This window comes from Herpailurus yagouaroundi, unplaced genomic scaffold (assembly GCF_014898765.1).
Source record: "Herpailurus yagouaroundi ecotype Mexico unplaced genomic scaffold, PumYag 185, whole genome shotgun sequence".
Lineage (NCBI taxonomy): Eukaryota > Metazoa > Chordata > Mammalia > Carnivora > Felidae > Herpailurus > Herpailurus yagouaroundi.
The window spans coordinates 9,179,659-9,193,356 of record NW_024412416.1 but is presented as its reverse complement, the minus strand read 5'-3'; the positions used below and the strand labels follow the sequence as shown (position 1 = coordinate 9,193,356).

The window sequence follows — 13,698 nt, the reverse complement described above, 5'->3', positions numbered from 1 at the left end:
AAGTCCGCCCAGTTGGGCGGGGCTCCGTGTAACAGCTCCGCTCTCCACTAGATGGCGCTGCTAGCCTACTGGGGCGGAGTGTTGCCGCGCTCTTAGGTGCGCGTACGTAGGCGTATGCACATGCGCTGGAGCAGTGAAAATGCCTCCTCCCAGCCATCCAGTCTGTTCTCTCCGTTCAGCAATCGTGCACTCGTCCTCTGTCTTCAGCTCTCGTCCACTCCCCGCTTTTTCCCTCTCCGTGACCAGGCCCCAGACCGTACCTGTCTCCGGAGTTTTGTCTCAGACGCGGCTGTTTTCCCCGGCCCCTTACTTCCGAAGGACTGCGGCTTTGAGCCGGTCCGCCCCTCTGCGGGAGGGTCTCACCTAGCAATGGCCGAATGTCGGCTGCACCCAGGAACGCCTGCCTGACCCTGCTGCTGCCGGTGCCCCGAGACTGCGGCCAGGTGCCAGCTGCCCCAGAAAAAGTTCTCGAGATAGTGTAGCAGCACCGTCTCAGGGATTATGGAAAATAACAACACACATCTGGCACCAGGCTCCACCCTTAATGACCTTGTTCCAGCAGCAGCGAATGTGGCCGTTTTCTGGGGTCTGCTGGGACCACGTGGCTTCAACAGTCTCTACTGAGTGTCCTTCCAGCAGTGGAACCGCTTTTCCCCGTGTGGCCCGAGAACCTCCCGGACCCCACTCTGCTCCTGGGGATTCACCCTTCCCACCAGAGCACCGCCAGGTATCGAGCTGCGGAGTTGCAGCCTTTGTGCTCTCCTTGTTTACAGTCTTAATGGAATTAAAACCCTCTCATTTCTTCTTTCTTCTTTCTCCCTTTTTAGTTTAGTCCCTGCGGCTGTTTCCAATTTTCCACCTTCTCTCCAGCTGCTTTTGTGGAGGGATGCTTTTCCCATATTCTCCCCCCCGCTCCCCAGTCTCCATCCTCTCTCCCCTGAAAAAGCGGTTCCCTACCCTTCACGGCTTCTTGCTCCCCAAACTCACCTCTCCGTGCCACATACCTGCTGAATTCTGTGCTTCTGGTTGTGCAGATTGTTGTGTTAATCCTCCAATCCGTTTTCTAGGTGTGTAGGATGGTTCAGTGTTGGTCTGGCCGTATTTCATGGACGCGAGACACACAAACAACTTCCATGCTGTTCCGCCATCTTGGCTCCTCCCTAGTTTTTGTGTCTTTATGCTATTGATAACTCAGAATATATTATACCCTTAGGGTTAACCATGAAAAATACTATTATCAGTAGCCCTTGGCGTGATTTTAAAAAGATTTTGATTAATTCCCCAGATGTCTTTAGCTTGTTTTTATACAAATAAGAATCTTTGAGAAAGAGCTAGTGTGAAAAGTACGAGGTACTGGCCATGTCCATTCTCTCGTATTTTGGGCCCTTGGTGCTTAAAATTTAATATTGCTATCAATCTGTGGCTTCTAAGCAGAATTAAAAAAAACGCTGATAGTCTGTATTGTGAAGTTTAGTTTAATTTAGGTAATATAATCTATAAATCTAAGGTAGGCTTTTGCAAACTTCACTACGTTGCCAGAAGTTAAAAGTCAAAGAATGAGGGAAGTGTGGAACTCTTCCCATACAGCCATCCTGACACATGAAACTGTAGGTGTAAGATATAGTGTGGTGTGCATATTCCAGCCCTGGAAAACAAGAATGGATAAGATTGCTCTACTGAAATTGGTTATATAACTATTCATCCCATGAAGTTGACTTGGACGTCATAAGGACAGTAGTGTCTGTCACTGTATTAAACCTCAGACGACTGAGTTTCTTTCTTAGTATCTGGATCATAATACACTGAAGGAAAAATTCTAATATTTTCTCCTATGCACAGTTGACTAATTTGCTCCCCACCGCAGAATACCCTCTCCTCCTCTATCTCATCCCCTTCTCCCACCCACCTTGCAGACCAGTAGGCCAGAAAATAAAAGGGATTCTTGGTAAGGGGCGGGGACAGGGCATAAAAGGGCAGCCTCCTTTTTCCACACCTTCCATAAAAGTAAGCAAAGACGGTTTCCGTTTCTGTGTTATTTACTTCCCTGCGGCCTGCTTCTCCCTCTAACGTACACAGCCTCACACCTTTTCGAATTCTTTCCCAGCTCAGGTCTAAAGTAATTTTGGTGCCGAAGGGCAGAGGGAGGGAAGCGGCGTGCTCTGAGTGGCCGTGTAATACACAACAGCTGATCTCTTCTGACATTTATCTCCGCTCTTGAGAGGAGAGGGAACAGCTCACTCATGAAGATGAATGTCATACAGGGACTCTGCCATTGTGCATCCTTCCGAGGGATCTCAGGAAGGAGACTTGGCATTGGAGGGAATATTAGTAACGCTGCGGACATGGGGAAGCTGGTGGCATGGCTGCTCTGCCTTATTAGACCCTGTTAACTGAAATGATGCACCCATGTTAAACAGAGCCAGCGCCATTATAAGATTATCTACTTCCCTCTGTATCTTGGCATTTGCTCATTTCATGCATCCACAGGAAAAAAAAAAATGACTTCCCGGCATATTGTTAAGTACAAATGGAAATAGATTGAGTTCGCAAGTATGCATTTGTGTACTTTGCTTCTTGCTTCATTGAAGGTTTTTATGATTATAAAAGTGCAGATTCTTCCTAAGACAAATGGTTCAGGGGCTGGAAAAGCAAAGCGTTTTAACTGTGGGATAACTGGCTCGATCCAATCCTGGGTCATCTTTGACCCAACAGGACCTATTGAGGATCCAGCAAATCTGAGAATGCACTTGATTTTCACCAGCCTTCTTCTCCATCTCGAAGAGCAGATCAAGAAGAGAAAGTTCTTGGAATCAAATTTCTACCACTTGTGAGTGGTATGACCTGGGGCAGGTTTTTCCAACCTCAATCTCAGATTCCCCATCTATAAAATGGAGACAATAATGGCATCTCCCCCACGGAGCTGCTCCGAGGAGTACATGAAATGAGGAAAAAAGTGTGTAGAAAGCTGAGAACAGTGTTCGGTACATAGTAGATGTTCAGTGAATGTCAGCATTTGCTCATAACTAGTAGAAACTTCTTAGCAGCACCAGTGACTTAAAGAGTCAGTGATCGGTTTCATTTTCATGAGCTGTCATCTGCTTTAGTTTACATTCCTTCTCTTACATTAGACCTTAAGTTTATAAGCAGCACTAATTTATAAAGACCAAACTTCACATTCTTCCTTGCTAAATTGGGCCAAAAGACTTCTTGTCTTCTTATCCATTCCCAAGAGACAGGTGATACAATAAAAGAAATCTTGGTTTTGGAGTAAGCCCACTTATGGGGTTGAGTCTTGCTTACTAAGCTTTCTGTGTGGAGTTGCTCAAGACGCTTAGCTTCTGTGATCCTCAATTTGCCCATCTGTAGAGTGTGGATAGCAACACTTACCTTAAAAAGATACCAGTAGGATTAGAGGTGAAATCTATTAGGCATTCTAATTACTACTCCTGGAGTCTTATAGGTCCATTTATTCTACAGACTCAACTGAACAGCTGCTATGTCCAGGTGGTATGCCAAACATGAAGGTACACAAATGGATAAGAATAATCCCTGTCATAAAGTGTTAGCAGTGAGGGAGAGACAGAGTGTGGCAAGAAGTGTGTAAAAGGGCAGATAATCAGGAAAGACTTCTTGGAAGAGGAAACCCTTGGGTTGAGTCTTGAAGGAAGATGTAGTCTGAATGAGGAAGAGGGAAAGGGTCTTCCGTACAAAGGAAGAGCTTGGGAAACACTTAAAATATAAAGGATGAATGTTACTACCTTGCAAATATCCCCCAGCATATTCTCATCATAACTGGGGAAACAAAAATGACTTGTGCTTAGAATCTAACTTTATCATGGACAGATTGAATTGTTGCAAGCCAAGTGTTTCACTTTAGACATTTATTGAACATGTCACTATGAAGATGGTGATCTTGGGAAAGTGTGGAGGTCCCTGAAGAGGAAAGTTTTTGCTATTGGTAGAGTCATCTCCTGGTGCAGTATGGCCACCAGGAGACTCCAGTGGGGAGATGACATTTGCTTTAGGTTCAGCTAGGGTTTAGACCCCCAAACCAGGGTTGTAATGGAACCTCCTTTAACAGAAACTCATTGTAAGTGGGGTAATGCCCATTTTTTCTTAAATCCCAGCAGTCTGCAACCATTATGGGGAGGGCCGGCTCATCGATGGGGAGCATTTAGTCTTGCCCATGAGAATCTTGCCCACCAAGCTACAGCAGGTGTGTGTGTGTGTGTGTGTGTGTGTGTGTGTGCGTGTGCATGTGTGCACATGTCATGTGACTTCAGTGTATTTAATAGCATAGTGGGGGGGCGCCTGGGTGGCGCAGTCGGTTAAGCGTCCGACTTCAGCCAGGTCACGATCTCGCAGTCCGTGAGTTCGAGCCCCGCGTCGGGCTCTGGGCTGATGGCTCAGAGCCTGGAGCCTGTTTCCGATTCTGTGTCTCCCTCTCTCTCTGCCCCTCCCCCGTTCATGCTCTGTCTCTCTCTGTCCCCAAAATAAAATAAAAACGTTGAAAAAAAAATTTAATAGCATAGTGGGAAGTGTACAAAGAAGCAAGGTTCATGTCCAAGGAGACCACCCCTGTTGGCCCTCAGGGAAATCAGTTATACCTGAGGAAAGATGCAGGTTCTGTTTCTAGTGTTAGCAGGCAAAAATCTTGGTATTGGGAAGGCACTAGGTGTTTGCTTCCACCTGACTTTGCCTTCACGAATATGCATATGTGAGCACAGGTGTGTGCTCACATGTGTATTCTATCAGGTGAAACACTCATCCACATTTTGATTGGTTGTCAACATTTTGATCATTTTGACTGGTTCATTTCATTTCACTTGGTTCTTCTGTTGTGGAGAAGCGTAACTGATCAGTACCCGTCGTTCAGCTAGGTGTAGACCCAACGAGCATTTGCAGTGGAGCCTTTTGCGAGTGAAATCAGAAAAAGCATAAAAGGTAGAGCATATGTGGCTTGTGTGCTTTCTGAGCCTTCATCTGCTTCTTCACATACTTACTAATAGCCAGAGCCTTGACCCTGGAGAAAGTGCAGAACTTGGGGGAACTATGGAGAAAGTAGACCCAATTAGGTATCAAGACCCAAATGGCATCATGGGTGAAGATGCCTTGTGGAAGTTTCTAAGGCTGTAGTCACAAAGGAGGGGGGTTCTATTAATGTCATGCTAAAGAGCTACAGGGAGAATGACTTGGGGCTTATACTGTAGGGGTGTCTTCTGTCCCTAGAATGATGAGGGCTCCAGGGAGCTGTGCAGGCAGAGGCTGAGGAAAGAGGAATGTGCAGGGCATAGTTTGTGGGACTACCATTCCTAGTTTTAGAAATATTGAAAAACCACAAAACCACAAGAAATAAGACAGTGGGTTTTTTGTTTCTTTAGTGTTTGCTTGATTTTTTTTTTTTTTTTTTGGTGGAGGGTGGCATGTAGGTAGCAAAAAGCCAGAAAGAATAATCTGTGATTTTTACATTTTGAAAGAACAGAGATTCATTACCTGCTATTTCTTCCCTCTCCCCATCTTTCCCCCCACTAAAACCCAAAAGCCCAACGGACAAGTAAGCCAACATTGTAAATGTTCAAAGGTGGGATTACATCTTTTGGTGTCCGGGTGTATTTTGCATCTTAATGCGGTCTTGATGATAACATTTCTCAGGAAAGCCTGCACAGCTGTCTCAGCATCAACAGGCAAGGCGCGGGCATAACTGGCAGCGTGTGGGGAAAATATTGCTCGGAATGTACTGCTGGGTGCAATTTACTTTGATACTGTTCTCTGAAGTATCAAAATTGGTTCTTCATCTTTGACAAAGGAAAATGTGTACTCTGAAGCTATAAGAAGCCAAACCACATTTGGGGTGACAAATGTATCCCTTTGGGAGGCAAGTATTGTATAGTGGAAAGAACCAAAGCTTTGCAGACAGACCGATCTGGGTTCAAGTCCCATATTGGCCACTTGCTATCCTTGCAACCTTTGACAAATTAATTTTTCTAAGCTTTTGTTTCTTCACCCACAGAATGGGCTGTTGCAAGGATAACATGAGGTGATATGTGTTAAGTGTTGAGTTGGAACTCAATATGTAGCAGTGGTTACTAATAAACTCACTTGGTGGGCAGAAGGGAAAGACAGGCTGTGCTCTATGGGATCTGGGGAGAGGCAGGGGCCTGGGGAACCCACATTGGAGCAATAAAGTGTATGTCTGCCATAGCACCTTAGGATACTCAGAATTATTCACATATCTATTTTGTAGCTCAGTGACTCTATAGGTTTCATTTTCAGACACAGCAAGGAAAGGCTCATGGCATGTATGTCACAATCAGGAGACAGATGGACCTGCCTAGACGCTCTGATTTGGCTCATGACCCGGCAGTTTCTCTGCTTTTTAAATTTCACCCACGTAGTGGTTCAAGTGAAGAACATTTTGCCAGTATATAACATGAGAGGTTTATAGCATCTGGAACCTCTCCCTCATCTTCTCTCTTCTCCTTTCTCTTTTAGAAATCATTACCGCCAGAGCACTGCTGTCACAGGGGGAGCATCTCAGAAGCATTTTTATACCCTCACCTTTGTGGTCAACTTCCCCCACAATGAGGACGCCTGCTACCTGGCCTACCACTATCCCTACACCTATACTGCCCTCATGGTAACTTCCTCTTGACAGTAGCACCCCAGCCGGGCTGAAGAGGCTCTTTGAGGTTTCCCTGGAAACATTCAGGAGACCCTGACATCCTGGGAAGCTGTTACCTTCCTAGGGGAGCCAGGCTTTGCTGTCCCTAACTTGGTGGCTTGATATCTGTGCCATCTTCTTCCCTGGGCAGAGCAGGAGGCTGGGGGCATGACCAGTGATGTTCTGAAGCCCCAAGTAGCACACAGTGCTCCTCGTGGGCATGGCATGGGCAGGAGGCATGGCCATTTCACAGGGGACTCTGTCTTTAAGAAGGATGCAGTCATGAGACTGGAGTGAGATTATCAGGTTGAAATGGGAGTAAAAACCATAAGGTCAGCCGAGAGGCAGATTTGAAGGACATCCCCCGATGGAGAGGAAGGAAGCAGAAGATGAAAGGGTAAAGATGAAGCTAGGGGACATTCCTTGCGCCCACAAGCAAACAGCAACTTAGGCTTTTCTCGTCAGTGGCTCCCATGGCGGGAGGTGCTGGAAGGATCCAGGGTGCACGAGAGGGGTGGACGAAATGAATGCCGAATCACTGTAGACAAGGGCCTTATTCTGTTTATGAGAGGACTGTGGTGTCCGTCAGTCCAAACCTGAGGTTAGCATCCCTGCATTCTGTCAGGCTCTGACAAAGTTTCCATAGACAAATTTGAGCAAACTACTGAAACCATGGATTTTGATGTCATTTGGAAAAGTTGGCAAACTGTCCCTTTCCCCCCAGCAATTTCATGGCTCCCCTGAGGATTAACGAGCTAAAAGTATCTTCTATAAAGCACTCTCATCCTCTGTGTTAACGCAAAATGTTATTAGCAGATTTATAATAATATGTGTTTTATGTGTAAGTGTATCTACTACTTAGCCTGAAGGATGAGCATTTTCATCATAAGGCTGTGATAAGGAGTTGGAAATGGTAATAACCAAGAACATCCTTGCCTTCAAAAGAAATGTTCAGGTATAAATGAAAGTTTTCCTCCATCGAGAAGGCATATCTTAAACCACTTGGCTAACTGCTTCGGGAAAGTGTATCTGCCCTTCTCCCCATATGTTGTCTTGCCTAAAGAGAGATTTTTACTATTTTCCAGATTGCAAAAGATACACAACTAGTATTATTTGTGTATCGCACTTAGAGATCTCAAGAAGTTAATCCAAGAAATGTGCGTCACGAGCTATGCTGTAACAAGCTATGTTTATTATAAAACATGCTTTTTGCCTCTGGGGACCTAGAGCAGGCAAGATTCACGAGCCCCTTCAACAGTTGCATTTATTGTCTTGCTTGAGAAGCTCTGCATGCGAACAGTCATCTGAGGAAGGGGATTCCTCTTTGCATGTGTGTTTGCCTTTCCTATTGGGGGAACAATCCATGGGTCCTGGACACTATTCTTTAAACTTGTTGGAATATCTTAGACTCTGATGTGATTCTCGGTGGCAGTCAGTATGAGACTTGAGAGCTTGAAGGGGTTTGGGAAATTGTCTAATTCACCCTTATCATTTGTAGATGCAAACATGGAGGCCTAGACACCCCACATCTAGCTAGTGGCCAAGCAGGGAACAGAGCACCAGCCTTTGAAGACTATTCCTGTGCCCTTCTACTTGACTATAGAAGAGGTGTAGGAGAAACTCAGAAGAACTATTCTGGGATCAGATCAGTGTCCTTCCCTGCTATGATGTACAACCACAGTCCACTTTTACAGGCACACATACTATCAAGTTGTATGATTGTATAATGTACGATGGTTGAGTTCAAGTCACGAACCCATGGTTTTTATCTGCAATGCCAAGTACCATGGATGTGGTACGGCGGGATAGTGTTGTTCCCCAAACACAGTCCCATTCTTTTTTTTTTTCTCCCTGAAGTATGTATGTATGTATGTATTTAAAATGCGAGCAGGAGAGGGGCAAAGAGAGAGAAAATCCAAGTAGGCTTCTCACTATTAATGCAGAGCCCAGTGCAGAGCTTGAACTCACAGACCGTGAGATCATGACATATGCTGAAATTGAGAGTTGGACACTTAACCAACTGAACCATGCATTTGCCCCAAACGTAGTCTTGTTCTTATCCCAGGATGCTCTGATGGGTTCTTGTGAGGTGCCTGTACGTTGTTTTGAAGTGTGTAACTTAAAGTAAGATGCCAAATGCAGTCAAGCCCTGCCTGAAAAAGTGTCAGGTCTTGAATCAACCAGCTGGCACCTCACCAGGACCTGTCAGAGCATCTTGAGATGAGAATGGGACTGTGTTTGGGGAACAACACTATCCAGCTGTACCACATCCATGGCACTAGGCGTTTCAACTAAAAACCGTGGGTTGATGACATGAACCCAACTATCAGAGATTGTACAACCACACAACGTGGTGGTTGCGTGTACCTATAAAAGCGTAGCTACTACAACTATTGTACGTCACAGCTTATGCCTTTAGGGTCCACTGACCTTTTGTGCTCCTGTCAGACCACAGGGTCTGAAGTTTACAATCAACCAATAGCTTAGGAATCAGTAGTCAATGGTGGGGAGATAATTTTGTCTTGAGTGGGGGACAGAAACACAAGAAAAGAGGAACCCCCTCCCCTCCCAGTTACTTGATCTTGATGAGAGCGAAAGAGAGATCTTGTGAATTGATGCTTATTGGCTTGTTGCTTAGCCTATTGACTGGGAATCTTTTCCCGCTGGGGAAGTTTGAGGAGAGTTAATGAAAAAGAGACAAAGGAAAAGGGACACTTTATCGTTTCTCCTAAATGAGTAGAACAGAGTAAGAAAGACATCTGTTACCTGAAAGTGAAAAGTGCATATAGTCACTTTTGGGTTTTACATTTCCAATAATGCATGGTCTTTGTTCTCTCTAGGTTTAACACAATAATTGACTCTATGACTTCTATTAAAATCTACTTCCTCCCATCCTGGACACAATGAGTACATTCCATAGTACAAACTAGTCATTTTTATTTTTGGACACATCCTAGGGAGAAATAGTTTTTCTTCCAACAGATCAGTGATAAATTAAATGTGAATGATACCCCAAGGGCAGAATTAACTGCATGTTACTTGGGGGTTATGCTGAGGGGTGGAAAATACATTTCTATGTGGAATTCACAATTTGTAAATCTCTTATAATATGGAGTATGTTTAATAATTACAGACATTTTTATAGTGGAGGACATGTGTATTGGATGTTTTTCAACATGAATACAATTTTGCAATTTAAAAAACTTTATTATTCTCTTATAATAAGAGAATTAGCATTTAGTTCTTTCAAATTGATATCTTCCAAATGCTTGCCAGGAACTCTGTTGGATAATTGTCCAAATTATAATATTAAAATAAAGCAAAAAGAAAGAAATATAATGATATAATTATGAAGCAAGCAAATGGAATTCTATTTTAATCATCCATATCAAGCTGTCAATAATTGCAATGATGGTTCAAGTGTTCACAATACTTTTTACAGTATCTGGATTATGTTGTGTATTGCCCCTAGGTAGCCAGTAGTATTGGCTGACAATGGGGCCCCAAGAGAGTTTCTGATCGACATTTTAGAGGGTAAGGAAGCAGGATCTCACTGGGAATTTATAACTGTATGAGTTGGCAAGAGATAAAAAGGTGATCATAAGTAGGGTCCATATGTTGGGAGAGCTTAAATTTCCAAAAGTTTGAGCGTGGTTTTTCACCAGACATACACATGTATGGTGGCCGGTGCTCCCACCATTGTTCTCAGAGGTTAAATAGAGTATAGTGTAGGGTAAGAAAAAGAGTGGGAGAAGGAAAGAAAAGAGAGAATTAGAATATATTTGCACAGTCTTTTAAAAGGGTGCAGAATATAAAAGCAGTTACTACGTGGGTTATTGTGAAGGCTGAGTTACTTGATACATGGAAGGTGTTAGCCAAGTATGGGCGCGTAGCAAGCAATACTAGATGGTAAGCATCAGGGCATTTAGTCCCTTTTTGATAATGATGCGTGATCATTTTCTCCATTGGGCTGATGGGAAGATACCCATTCCATAACATAATCAAATTAAAATTATGTAAAAAATCCAAATAAAAGACCCCAAAGAAATAAATGCCAAGGCTACTTATGGTTGTCTTAGGGTAGTTGATTAAAGTGATTATTTTTTACTCTCTTTTCCAAATCATAAGTAACATAACCTCGTTTATTTTTAAAGGGAAAAGGATCTGAAATTCATGTTTTCTTTCTAATCAGCAAATCTATGAGCAGACACCTAGAGACAAAGCATTTCTCTTCCTTCTTAAAGCAAGTCCGTTTACTGGGGCGCCTGGGTGGTGCAGTCGGTTAAGCGTCCGACTTCAGCCAGGTCACGATCTCGCGGTCCGTGAGTTCGAGCCCCGCGTCAGGCTCTGGGCTGATGGCTCAGAGCCTGGAGCCTGTTTCCGATTCTGTGTCTCCCTCTCTCTCTGCCCCGCCCCCGTTCATGCTCTGTCTGTCTCTATCCCAAAAATAAATAAACGTTGAAAAAAAAAATTTAAAAAGCAAGTCCGTTTAATGTAGAGAGAGAGGCACTGGCGGGCTGGGGCAGTTGGACAGAGCCCATTAGAGCCCTCCTGCAGCAGGCTGTCTGGATCTTATTTAGCTTATACATGTCATCTCTCCTTCTCTTGTGCTGAGAGACCTTCCAGTCTCCGATGAGTGTATTTAAGTGACAACTGAGAACTAGTCTGTATACAAATAAAATAGGCCATCTCCTTAGGGGTGAGCTTTCTTCTGAATTAGGGGCACAGAGAGTACAGCTGTTTAGGGGATAACAATGACTAATGAACGATTTTCAGTGCGGGTACTTCTCACCTCATCAATAGCCATTGCGGGGTAACCTGCTGAGGTCAAGTGAAGTCTTTTCTGGAAGCTTAAAGGAGAAGAGGAGCGGAAGACTCCTGTGGAGAGGCGCCCATAAGGCTGCAGCCTACCTTATCAGCCTGGCGTCTTTCATGGAGAGGTAGGATTTTCTTCTAAGAAGACAACCACTCAGGGGGTCCCGTAATTACCTTGAACTCATTCCCATTTTTGTAAAGAAACCCACCCCTGTGGCTTCTGTGGGGCTGTGATTATACTTGGTTGTTGGCACATGCATTCAGAAGCCCCGTTTCTCTCATCATTTATCCCAGCCATGTCCAATTACACGTGGCCCTGCTGGATCCGAGATGGGACCATTCACCTCAAAACCATTTTCTGGAGAACAATACAGAGCCATTTCTACAAAAGGAAATCGCACAGAAGTGTATAGGTGGTTTACTTCTGGAAGTCTTCTGTATGACTGGAGCCAGAATGATGCCCTAAGGGTAGACGTGTTACATATTTGGGGACAGGTGGCACAGGGCAGAGATTTCAATGAGGGGATTCGGGGAGATGGTTGCATGAAAAACTACAGTTACAAGAAAATGAGCTTAAGCTAAAAGATGGTAGGCATTGTTGAGTTGTGATATTATTAATCCTGGAAATAGAATAATCAAACATTTAACAGAGAATTCATAGGAGAAGAAAACTTTGAAATTTTGCTTCCTCCTGCATTTGTTGCTGGGGGACATGGTAAGGCCACAGTGTTGTTATCGTTATTTGAGTATGGTTGACGCACAACATTAACTTCATCATACAACATTGTGACTGGACATCTCTGTACATTATGCAGTGCTCACCATTAGTGTAGCTGCTGTCTGTAAGGTGATGCTGTTTTGAAGGGCGGTATTCATGGGCACAATGGTGCTTTTAGTTTTTACTTTTTTAAAAAAGTTTATCTTGAGAGAGAGAGAGCAAGCGAGCAGAGGGAGAGGGAGGATCTGAAGCAGGCTCTGCACTCGCAGCGCAGAGACCGACATGGGGCTTGAACTCATGAACTGTGGTATTGTGACCTGAGCCTAAACCAACAGTTGGACACTTAACCAACTAAGCCACCCAGGTACCCTTCTTTTTCACTTTTTTCTTTCACACTCAATTGTGTTTGATGACTTCTGTAGTAGACCAACCTGCCTCCAAATCTGCTTTGGGAAGCAGGTGACATGATTTATAAAATCTAGATTTTATTATTATTTTTTTTTAGATTTGGCATCAGACACCAAAGAGCTGTGGCCCATTTGTAACATTGTGACATCGCAGAACGATGGTCAGTTCTTGTGTTGAGAAGGCTCCCCCATGCCTATGAGGACCCTTGTAGCCATAATGAAATGTCAAACGAAAAAAAAAATTCCTCATAGAAGCAGTTCAGCAAAGACCATGTTTTCCAAAGCATATTCTATAGCATTCCAGGATCCTGTGATCTTTAGAGAAAAAGAATTTATTGGTCACATAAATTTATGAAACACTGTTCGCTACTTTTTCTTCTAAGTTTACAGTGCATATTGGTGTTTTATTTTTTTCAAGTTTACTTATTTATTTTGAGAGAGATAGAGACAGCACAAGTAGGGGAGGAGCAGAGAGAGAGGCAGAGAGAAAATCCCAAGCAGGCCCCACGCTGCCAGTGCAGAGCCTGGTGTAGGACTTGAACTCACGAAACCATGAGATTATGACAGAGCCAAAACCAAGAGTTTGACGCTTAACCGACTGAGCCATCCAGGTGCCCCAGGATGATATTGTTTTAAAGAATCTGAAAAGTTCTGCAGCCATGAAAATGTTATCCTTTTAATTCACCATGTTCTGGGTGCTTTGGCTGTGAATTTCCCGTCCCTCCACCTCCCTGCCCACCCCCCAGCACTTAGTAACGTCCTGCAGAACACATTTTGGGGAGATGCTGCAGAAGAGAATATTGCTTTCCCAGTTTGGGGGCCTGGAATCTTGAGAGTAATCATGAGATGGGTTTTGCTCCATCCAGATTTCAATAATAACCAATACTGGGAGCAGCTTTCACCCAGCAACTTATGAAAGTGATTAGAAGAATTTGTTTATGATCAGAGAGTATCATCTGAACTCACAACTGTATTCATTCTTTTAACTAAATTTCTACAATTTCTCTTTACTGGGATGGCAAGACATGGCTGACATTCTGAAAGGGACATTTCCATTCTTGTCCTGTGCCATCTTTCCCAGGAGACCAGATGTCCAT

General features: G+C 44.0%; 1 protein-coding gene across 2 annotated transcripts in view; it reads left to right on the top strand.

The window, feature by feature from the left end:
- The window catches only part of AGBL1 (AGBL carboxypeptidase 1), an 858,541-nt gene that overhangs the window by 183,288 nt on the left and 661,555 nt on the right, over positions 1 to 13,698 (top strand). For both annotated transcript variants that reach the window (XM_040493719.1, XM_040493718.1), the window contains exon 16: positions 6,493 to 6,637. In XM_040493719.1, the coding sequence (XP_040349653.1) occupies positions 6,493 to 6,637 (145 nt within the window). The remainder of the gene's footprint in view (positions 1 to 6,492; positions 6,638 to 13,698) is intronic.